At 42.0% G+C, this 11,211-nt stretch overlaps 1 protein-coding gene across 1 annotated transcript; it reads right to left on the bottom strand.

The window, feature by feature from the left end:
- Positions 1-6,680: 6,680 nt before the first annotated feature.
- Positions 6,681-9,706, bottom strand: LOC141810334 (fibroblast growth factor 20-like). Its single transcript, XM_074697760.1, has 3 exons — positions 8,932-9,706; positions 7,860-7,963; positions 6,681-7,763 (listed from the first exon to the last, which is right to left on the bottom strand). The coding sequence occupies exons 1-3, from the start codon at positions 9,263-9,265 to the stop codon at positions 7,518-7,520; spliced, it is 684 nt and encodes a 227-aa protein (XP_074553861.1). The 5' UTR covers positions 9,266-9,706; the 3' UTR covers positions 6,681-7,517.
- Between the last annotated feature and the right edge of the window lie 1,505 nt (positions 9,707-11,211).

The raw sequence follows: 11,211 nt of genomic DNA, 5'->3' as shown, positions 1-11,211 counted from the left end.
TGCTACCTCAAGTTTTTGGGGGTATCACTTCTGTAGAGTTTGCTGTCCAATAAAGCTCATGTGACCAGCTTTTGGTCGTTTTGGCGCTGTAGGCAGGAGCCAAGTCCTGTGGTTATCCCTGTGACTTGTGCATCGTTTTCTCCCACACTTTTTCCTTCCACTCAACTTTCTAGTTATCTTCCTCTTCTTTAGCAGTAACCTTTAGTATCTTATCCTCTCTGTGAAGAGGGTCAACGACTGTCTTCTGGATAACGGTCAATCAGTAGTCTTCACCATTACTGTGTGGCTGACTGAACCAGACTAAGAGACCATTTAAAGGCTCATGAAAGGCTCAGGTCTTTCCAGTTCAGCTGACCAGCGCACAGAGTTATTTTCTCCTCTTCTGTTTTTTAAAGTTCATTACTGGACTTCTTTGCTAATCCCTAAAATCACTTATCCGACCTGTTAGTCCGACCTGTTAGTCTCACACTTGTTTTTCTCTGCCTCCCCTGCTGCATTGCTCTCCTTCTCTCCCCTTTGCTTCAGTGGCCTCTCGTCCTCTCAGTCTCAAGTGTCATTAGAGCTCGACTGACTCACCAAAGACAGGCGGAGGAAGAGGGAGATAAAGGGGTGATGAAGAAAGTGATAAAAGAGCGCTGTGGTGCACTCAGCCTGCCAGTCACTCGTCTAATTGCGACGTCTGTCAGAGGAAGTGTGTGCTGTCTCCTTACATGGATGACTTCATGTTATTTTTCTCCTCCTCTCCCGTTACTCCCAGCACTCTGTCGGCCTCCTCTGGCTGAGCCCAACAACCATTAGTCATCTTTTACTTGTTCTTGTTCTACTGCTCATCAGTTATCACAACAACATTCAGTATTTCAGGTCGACATCATTACTGCTTGACTTGTTTTTCTTCTTGTCATGCCAAATGCTAAATCCTAAAATTTGCATTCAAGGGATTTAAGTTGTCTGTTTTGAGCTAAGCTTGTCCAACTCAAATTAGTCCAATTTGGAGATTTCCCTATTAGTGATCACATCTTGGTTTAATCTAGGTTGAGAATGTTTTAACTTAGTGTTTATGAGTTTAGAGGGTCTGATGCCAGATGCTAATGCTACATAGCAGACGCAAACCCTTAGACTTGTTGCTATTAAGCAGCGCATTCAGGTGTAAAAGAGGCTAATTTAACCACCGTACACTGTACATCGTCTACTCATGGCGGCCATTTTCCAGCTCAGCTCCAGTTACATGAATGTGCGGCCATATTGGAGGTATACTAATGTAAACATTGAATGGACAGTGATAGAAGTGGGTGGTGATTTTAAGTATGTTTTAAGTAAATATGATTTTAAGATGTCTTAGCAGTGCACACTAAAACCTAAAGTATAGGACTCAGCCAGTGAGAAAAAGAGAGATACTTTGGAAAATTACGCCTAAACCCGTACAAGAAGTTAGCATCTTTATCACCGTTTACCAAAAGGTGTGAAAACACAGATGTTACTACTATAATTTTCATGGGAGGGGGTCCATGGGATAAATGATGCTCTTTTGGGGGAGGCTCACTTCCTGGCACTTAAAAAAAAAAGCCACCTGAAAGACACTAAGTTTTACTTAAGGACTAAAGTCTTCGTGAGTTCAGAGGTCAGTACAGCCACACAGCGCTCTGGAGTGACACAGACTGCAGCAGAGGACTAACCCGGAGCGGACCATGATGGAATATTGGTGAAAAACACGAGTTTTTGGACAATTAATGCAGTTTTAGGAGCGGCGCTGTCTATGCCCTGATGGATCCCATCATACGGACTTCCGCTGCACGATTTTGGATCTAAATATCTCCCGAAGCACTGCTTGGATCAGGAAAGCCTTTTGGGTGAGTATTTTGTTCTACTTCTTTCTATAAACAATGTAAAAACTGTATAAACCAAACTTATCCTTTAAAAGGGGCATTTACAGTGGGGGGGAGTGCAGTGTTGTCAGTGGGGCACAGATTTATTTAAGGCAACCAATTTTACTGTGACAGTTCATATACACATTATTTGGATTGTGTAGAGCAGAAGGAGGAGAGCGTGACCGTAAAATGCAAGTTATGTTCAGGAAATAAGAGGCTGAATACTGCGTGGAACACAACCGCGAATCTCTTGAAGCAAATAAAGATGTATCAGGGGGATAAAGTAGTGTAACGAGTAGTGTAACTTCTTTACTATTTCCATGGAGTAATCAAGTAGTGTAAGGCACTACTTTTTTCAATAGTAAGGAGCAACAGGTAACTCTTTACTTTTTTGAGTAACAGACCCCAACTCTGCTTACTATGACCATCAAGGCAGGGTCAGGGTCAGGGTTAGGGTTAGGGTTAGGTCTACCCTAAACCTGTTTTAGTCGTTGTAGCCTACTCTGCCAACACAACCGATAAACCAATGTTACTCTGTGTGGTTTTAAAGCAGATTTGGTTGATTTCTTCTCCTTCAATATTTGATTATATTTTTATTACATTTCTGTGCATCTGACCAAAAGAGTATCCACTGCTTCCATTCATGTGTACTGCACAGTACATTCTCTAGCCCTGCCCATATGAAATAAGGCTAGATGTTTATTACTATTATTATTATTATTATTATTATTATTATTATTACTATTAAGTTTATTTATTTGTTTTTTTAAGTGTATTAATTTATTTTTCAACAAAACTAAAGAGACATAATTTTATTTTCCAACCAATATATAACTATTTGGGCTGGGCAACGATTAAAACTTTTAATTGTAATTAATCACATGATTTCCCTGATTAATTATAATTAATCGCATTGTGAAAGTGCCATAACATCTGTCATGCAAACACTAAATCAGTACTTGTTATACAGTAGTAGTTAAATCACATATTTAGTGCAAATCAAATTTACAAAATGTAAATATAAAATTAAAGCTTATTGCCACTGTCAGGGCATTAAAGTGATACTCCAGGATGGAACAAGTTGGGTCCTATCACAAGGTTTAGGGCAGAAATTACCCCTACAGCAGTGTTTCTGTGCAGCAGAAGCCCAGAGCGCTCACACCAAACACCTCCTCCCTGCTCCTCTGCAGGTTTCCTCTGCACTCAGACGGGGCCATATTTTACTTGACCAAAAACACAAATAAACGGACTCCCACCGAAAAACTCTGATATGGGTCTGCATTCACACTTTATGTAGAGAATTTTCAGTGCGTTGCTTTCACACAAAAACACCGCTAAATAAGGCTCTAGTTCTCATCGTGTCTCTTCGTCCTGGCAGACTACCTGCGTTTGTTTATATCTGGCACGCCGTGCGGACTGATACACTAAGCAGCGAGCGCCTTTAAAGGGCAACTCCATTTTTTTGACACCTGGACCTTATTTATAGGTGTGTGCATGCTCATATACTCACTCAGACAAACATCGTGCAGCTCGGAGTCCTTCAGAAGTTATTTAGATCCAGCTGATTTTGGCCGCACTTAGAGGGGGCCACGGCAAGGGAGCTTCAGCGCAGGACATAATCTCTGCAAAATCGCTCATAGGTGAACACTGTCCACAAGCGCACCACCAGTTCGCACTGAGTCGTGGACGTGCTCCTGTTTGTTGTTCTCGAGCCAGCTCTTCGTCTCTCTCCCTCTGCATCCTTCTTTCATGGAGCTCCTCGTCCGTGTACTCAGGCTCAAACCGGTAAGGACAACCGTCAAACTCGAAGTCGTAGTCTGAAGACGGTAGACGAGCTGACTTTATGATAACACTGGCGATGGATGAAAAAATATAGCCGAAATGCCCCTCTTCTCCATGCCTGTTTTGGTTACTCATCGTGTTTTTCCGCCAATTTCACTTCCGGTCAGCGACAGACATTTGCAAAATAAAATCATGTGAGCAACTTGCACTAACGTGCGATAAAATATTTAACGGCGTTAATAGATTGACGAGTTAACGCGAAAATTACGCGTTAACTTGCCCAGCACTAGTAATAATACATGAGTCAAGTAGATAATCTCACATAGGCTAAACAGCCTAGATTAATTCAGGTAAGGTTCCCTAAAGAATTTATCATTTGAAGTGGATTACAAACAACAGGTGTCACTAAATTACACAGAACAGGTGCAATAAAACAGTCATGTTGAGTTAAGAAAACTATCTTCTAGAAAACATAAATAAAAGATAACATTTAATCTAAAAAATATAAAAATTTACAACCCATCTAATTTTCTTTAACTGTTGAATAAATAATTCAAAGTGTAGGTATTGACAAACTTGTGAAATCATTGGGGCATTTATTTATTTAATGATATATTGTACTGGCAAATTCAAGTTAGTGGTATGATTTGAAATGCGCTCATTATTTTTTCTTTAGATTTACCAGACCCATTACATGTATTTACACTAAGTATCGGTATTGGATTGGTATCGCCAGTACCAGCCTGAATTTTACTCAGTATCGGATTGGAAAGGAAATCAGTGGTATTGAACATCACTACCCTAAAGACAACGATTAATAAGTAAATACTGGTTCAGGTGGGAATGCATTGTTAAAGTTTTTTGAAACTTGTTAAGGTTTGCCTAATTCGTTTACAGTTTTGTATTCCCATATGTTACTCATGTTGCACACATGACAGCATTGAATGTATAGATAACCTTTTATGTACGGGGTATATCCTACATGTGAGATTGCACTATTATAGTGTTGTCTACATTATAATTTATGTTGCACATAAAGCCACTGAATGTATAGTGTATACATATCAAGTGGGTTATATTATTTGATACTGCACTAAATGCCTTATTTTTGTATAAAGTTAAATAAGTTGGTTAAGAACAAGACATACGTTTTTGAATGTCTGTGAGTCACAGATCTACAGTATCAGGACAGCCAGGTAAATGTAGAGCTTTGTGCGTAAATTAAAACACTTTGAGCAAAATTGACATTTCTTTGTTTTATCATGTTGATTTTGCAAGGGAACTAACATGACCAACTTTTGACAGATGTGAATTCCTGTACATGAATTCCTGTCACAATTTTAATACGGGCAATAAAATATTGTCATGGAACAGAAATGTTGGCATTGAAGATCTTATTACGGAAAAAGAGAGTGGGTCGGTGCGGTCCCTGAAAACTCTTGCGGGCCAGAGTGCTCCTCGGACAATGCGGGCTCCGATGTCCACGGGATCCTCTAAGAACGGACAAGACATTTTTTCATGAGGGCTCATTGGTCAGTGGGCGGGGTTTTTATAGTCCAAGAGTTCAATCTGGATCCTAACCTGCCCCGGAGCAGGTTAGCCGTTTAGCGTATGTTGCCATGGAGACTCGCCTCACTGAGGAGTGATCCCGTGTCGTAGAACAGGGAATCCGTAACCTATCCTCAAAGCTGCCTCGCTAGGCAGTAATCCTGCTTCGTAGAACAGGGCCCAGGTTTGGTGTTCAGCATCAGTTACCAGGGCAACAAGTCTGGATAAAAAGAGATCCACATTCGTAGTACAGAAAACCCGAAACTTATCCCGGAAGTTATCTCTCTAAGAGCTAATCCAGCTTGGTAGGACAGGCCCCAGGATAAACTGGGTCCCGACTCTGGAATTATGTCAGGAAAATCAGATAGAAAATAATAATCAGAATCAGAATCATCTAATAACAGCAATTGATCGTCCTAAAAGTCCCCAAGCCACAAAAACAACTCCAAAATGTCACCACATAATTGGAAAAAATATCGGAAAATATTCGCTATGCTCGCAGAAACTGGGCGCAGCTGTAGCTCCCCGGTTCCCGTAGACTGTGGTCCATTCCCGGGTCAGGACTTGATGACCTGACTCATGTAAAATCATCCCTTGAACTACCTGAACTCGAGTATCGGTATCGGTAAAATCATAACGATATACATCCCCAGTCCTACATCAGTTGTCTGAATACATTTTATAAGATAACGGATTGTTAGCACGTTTGTTTAAGTGTCTACAGATGGCAAAGTTTGGATTAATGCATTACCTTTAGGCTGAAAACGCTTCCACAAACTGATCCTGCTGCTGTTGAATCATCCTCCTCCTTCATTAACGAAGCCAATCTGCCATAAACTCCGTAGCAAGTTACAGAAATGAAGTAAAAGTAATCTAATGTCGAAATCTGGGCTAAAACCGGAGAGTTAGGCTAGCTACAGCCGTTACATCATGATATGTTCAGGGTCATCTCGGAAAAATGACAATTAGGCGAAGGTAAACAAAACGCCATGATGAGTTCAAATGTCACCACAGGGAAATGAAAACATGAATATCGACCAAAATAACGCTGTTTTTACGGAAATAATTCTTTTAAGTAAAAAGAACATATTTAGTAATAATCTGCCAACTTTAACATGATTTAAACCAACTGATGCCAATTTTTGCTAAAAAAAAAAAAAAAAAAAAAAGCTGAATCAAGAAAACTTATTTTTTCAAAAGCATCCTAAAAAAATGAAAAAACATCATTTTAAGGAACATTTCGAAGAGATTTGTTTATTTGTTTTTGATAATGTGTCACTAGTTTGAGATAAATCATGAATTAACTTTAGATAATTGAGTAATATTTGAAATTAAATCACTCTGCAGCTGCAATGAAAAACAATAAATCAAAATAAAAATGAGTAGGAAACTGTCATATTCTGTTTTAGATGTATTTTATTTTACCTCATACCTGTAAAAATATACTCTCAAAATAAATAAATATATGAAATAAATATAGTGTGTTTCCTAGCAAACAGAAAGTCATAAATAAGAATAAAATCCATCAACAGGGTGTGTAAAGGTGTCTCTGTACGTGTGTCCGTCAGTGTGTGTACAACAGAATTCCTTCACAGGGTTCTTGAATGAGTCTCAAGACCTCAAACACAGTATTCCACCAAAGAAGAAGAAGCCTTTTAAACTCCATTGCATCCGTTCTTCTTCTCTGGTTCCTCATGCGCCTTATGAGAAAGTACATTTTCTGAGCAGCATCTGTCTTTGAAACAGAAAGTCAGTCAGCGGGAGTGAGACAGGTGCTCTCTAACCTGTCCCCCCTGCAAAGACACGGCTGCCTTCCAGTGCATAATCGACCGTTGCTCTTCAGATGACGATGCATCTTTGATAAATTTACTCAGCAGCTGTTCTGAATATAAAAAATGCCAACTGAAAACAGTAGCATGGACACAGCAGCTGTGGGATTAAAAAGCTAAAGCAGCCAGGTGTTAATCTCACCTTTTAGTTCCTACACTTTGTCCTCTTGCGCATGCACTTTGGATAAGCAGGTAGAGGAACAGAAGATGACGTCTGACGGCCTCAAAGACCTCTGCTCAGGTCAACATTCAGGACTGGGTAGCATCGCCTCCTTCACGTCTTCCATAGAAGATCCTTGTGCCATTTAATCGAGCTCCACGTTCTGCTTCACAGAGGGTCTCGGTCCTTCCTCAGAGCCAGCTTCAGGGAGCCATTTGATGCACTTTTATGATCCTGTTTTCATCAAGTCTTACAAGATCGTCCCGCTCCAGCACAACGGTTGGGATACCGTGCACTCTGATTGGTCAAGGCCACAGTTTGGCCCTTTCAGTCTCAGCTCTGGCCCAGTATGTCTCTGTACAGCTCTGGGACTCTCTCCGGGTCTACAGGCCTCGGCAGGAAGTGAGTGAACCTCTGATGCCTCCTCGACCTGGTCCCATCCCGGGACGAACCGTCTTTATTCAGAGCCACAAAATAAAACGCACCTTTTTCTCCGTGCCGGTAGATGTTTGACGAGTAGGTGTTGTACCAGTTTTCTTCAAACTGCTCTCTGAAAACACTCTCTGCAGACAGCTTCTCCTGCAGACACAAACATGAAGAGAGGGTGATGGATAATGTGCCACCTGCTGGCTGTGTGTGTGTGTTACACATTCAGGTTTGCTGAGGTCCACTCACCGATCCGTACAGCTCTCCTTTGCTGTTCATGGCGAGATAGAGACCGCTGTCTACTCCTCTGATGCTGACGAGTCCCACAGCCAGGCTGATGAACTCTAAGATACCTGCAGGCACAGGTTGAACAACCACATTAGGAGCAGGAAAATTGAACTTGCAATATAACTGAGCTTGTTCCACTCTTTTTGTGTTAATATCGTTTTCTGATTTTTTTTATTTATTTTAGTTTTAGTATTTTTTTATCATTTTATTTTTTTGTAATTTTATTTATTTTATTTTTATTCAATTTATTGTTATTATTTTTTTAATTATTATTTTTTTTGTTTTTATTTTAATATTTTTTTTTTATTTTGATTTATTTTTTTTACAAGCAAAGAAGAAGCTTGCATTTATTCCAAGTTCTCTTTTTTTAAACGGCAGCTCAGTAAAAAACTTTGTGCACATCCAAAGAAGCTGATTCTGACATGCAAGGAAGTTTAGTCTGAGTCTGAAACAGAATACACCAGCTGCAGAGCTGCAACAGACCTACAGGAATCTCTGTTTGAGCTGTGCATCCTGATACCTGCAGATAATCGTGTATAAGTGAAGAAGAGAATCCAATCTTATCTATAAAATGTGGAGCAAACATAAAAACTTAGCGTTGGCTCTTGAAAAACTTTGCTCAAAATAAAATCTGTGCGTGTGCATGCATGATAAATCTGCTGGTTTGAGCAGCAGCTGCAGACATCACAGGAGGTGGTTCATGGGAACCCCATAGGAGTGTGTAGTAACCTGTGTGTGTGTGTGTGTGTGTGTGTGTGTGTGTGTGTGTGTGTGTGTGTGTGTGTGTGTGTGTGTGTGTGGCTTTGATTTTATTCGTTGATCTTGTGAAGTAGATTTTTTTTTCGCTCATGTTTGAAATCATTCATAAATCTACAACTCACAAAACAAAAAGAACTTTTTCCTGTTTTTGGTTCCTTCTCTCCAAAACGACGAACTATAACCTTTTCCTTTTGCAGAATTTGCAAAAAGCTTCCAACTTAAAAAAAAGGTGATAATTTTGATCGGTAAAGGTTGTTTTCCAGAGGATCCGTACCGAATCTGCTGTGGTCCTTCCTCGTCCCCTGCACAGTCCCATCCGGACGGATCTCCAGGTGGAACCCGGTCCTGCAGTACAGCTGCCTCCGCCTCAGAATCCCCTTCAGATGGCTGAGGTCCGCCAAGCTCCGAGACAGCCTCTCTGCGGACACCAGGTGCTCCTGCTGCTGCCCCTGTCCCCCCATCATCAGTCCGCTCACTGAGTTGTAGTCCACCGCCCCGGCAGGGGTGAGCACGAAATGAGAGCCTACGGGAGCTGGAGCGGCACCAGCGGGACCAAAGGTGTCCAGAAATCCGTTGACGAAGCTCCCAACCTCCGCCGCTGCCCCCATTACAGAGGAGGAAACCAGATCCGGTTTTAAAGCTCGAGAGATCCAAACGTAGATCCGAGTGATGAGGAGAAGGTTTCAGTCCGAGATGGGAAAGTTGAAGGGAGGAGAAGCGCGATCGGTGCGCGTTTTTTGCGCAGTCACCAGCAGCCTTAATGAAATGGATTTGTAACTGAGATCCAAGCGACTCCCGCGTTGCCTCGACGTGTGCAGCAGTTCTGGTCCCCTCCGCTCCTCTGGCTGCTATTTATCCTCCTCCCTTGCTCTCCGCGCACTCCCTCTCTCCTCCTCACCTCGGGATACTCCCCTTCGTTCCGGAGCACTTTAGGGTTTTCCTCCCTCCCCTCTCTCTGGCTTTTATTTCTGCGGTACCCTCCGCTCTCCGTGCAGCTGCGTATTAGCGCAGTGAGGACACTTTTACGCTGCGCTCCTCATTTATATAACGCAACAATTCTCCCCCGTGGAAATTCACCCCAAGTTGCCTTTTTATGCAAATGCGCCCGGATCTTCCTCCTTTATGAATCATCCTTGAGCCCGTTTGAAGGCGCGCCTTCATCCCGCTCTGCTCATCAGGCTCCGCTTCGCTTTGATGTATAGTTTCAGAGCGGGGAGGAAGAAATGACAAATCAGAAAAGAGCCTGAGCACGGATTTTCCCCCCGCGACTTCACTCAGTCTCATGTGATGTCAAATAGCTCGTGGGCACATAAACAGAGGCTGGGTACGAACTGAGCTGAGAGAGGCTCGTGCGCAACTCTGCTGCAACTTGTGCGCGCGCGTGTGTGTCAAACATCGTGAAAGTGATATTGCTATTGTACACTCAACGCCCCACACACACACACACACACACACACACACACACACACACACACACACACACACACACACAGGAGGAGAGAGGGAGAGGAAAGCCCCCATTTGCGTAATTTTCGCACTCGGCTGTTGATTTATTGCCCCTGTTTTATGTAACCCAGCCGCGCGTTTACTGCACTCACACACACACACACACACACACTCGCACACACACACAGCCGTACACATGCACCCACACACACCTGTGCAAACGACATCACTTGACTGTCAATCCCTTCATTGATCTCTCCCGTGCGCTTTGAACAGTTCAGGGAGCCCACAGCCTATATATCCTTAATTGTGGTCTTAGAAGACGAATCAAAGACGCAGATGCTTCAAAGCGGAGGGATCTTGTAAGGGGATCAGGCAATAACAACCAGAAGAAGGGAATATACCTGTTTGAACTCCAAGCTGGGATAATACCCGACACTTGACTCTTAAAGGGCTTGGAGTAGCTGTTAATTCTTTTTTAAACAGACGGAGATTCTCCTGCTTATGCAGCTTTTAATTGATCGAGTCTTTGAAAGTTGATCACGCGTGAACTAACTGACCATGTTGGACTACTTTTTGGAGGAAAGTGGATCCTCCAGGCCAAAATGTTCTATTATTTGCTTTAATGCTGAATACAAAGTCAACCATACCACCAAGCATGGTCCTACTTTAATGTTATACTCCCCTTCAGACTGTCTACAATTTGGTGTTAGTTGCAGGTTTGTACGATACTTTGTTACCTGAAAGTGTTGAAAATGATGATGACTGGGCTTTGTATCCAGAATATTTCCAGGATCTGGATCGTACTTTAACATCTGTCAGAAATGATGGTGACCCTGTCTTTTATTGTTTTGCAAAGCAATCCGACCATTTATGGTGGAGTTATATACACATATGGTGAAAACAGCCCTATCTCACAATGATAAAGAATCCTTTAAAGAAGTTCTGGATCCAGACGGTGATCTGGATCACCTCCAAAATGTAATCACTTCTTCCTTATCCAAGTCTGAACATTTCCTGAAAATTTCATCAAGACCCATTTGTTACTTTTTGAGTTGTTGTTCACAGACAAACAGACAAACTCCCAGAAACATAACCTCCTTGGCGG

This window comes from Halichoeres trimaculatus, unplaced genomic scaffold (genome assembly GCF_033239565.1).
Source record: "Halichoeres trimaculatus isolate MK-OKI-2021-1 unplaced genomic scaffold, fHalTri1.1 fHalTri1_scaffold_2, whole genome shotgun sequence".
In the NCBI taxonomy this organism is placed as follows: Eukaryota; Metazoa; Chordata; class Actinopteri; order Labriformes; family Labridae; genus Halichoeres; species Halichoeres trimaculatus.
This window is presented reverse-complemented; position numbering and strand designations above follow the sequence as displayed.

What these genes read in the sequence shown, in the direction of transcription:
- LOC141810334 (XM_074697760.1), bottom strand. Translation starts at nt 9,265, where the DNA reads ATGGGGGCAGCGGCGGAGGTTGGGAGCTTCGTCAACGGATTTCTGGAC. An exon ending in GAAGGACCACAGCAGATTCG is followed by an intron (nt 7,964 to 8,931) that starts GTACGGATCCTC and finishes CTGTGCCTGCAG; the next exon opens with GTATCTTAGAGTTCATCAGC. An exon ending in AAGGAGAGCTGTACGGATCG is followed by an intron (nt 7,764 to 7,859) that starts GTGAGTGGACCT and finishes TTGTGTCTGCAG; the next exon opens with GAGAAGCTGTCTGCAGAGAG.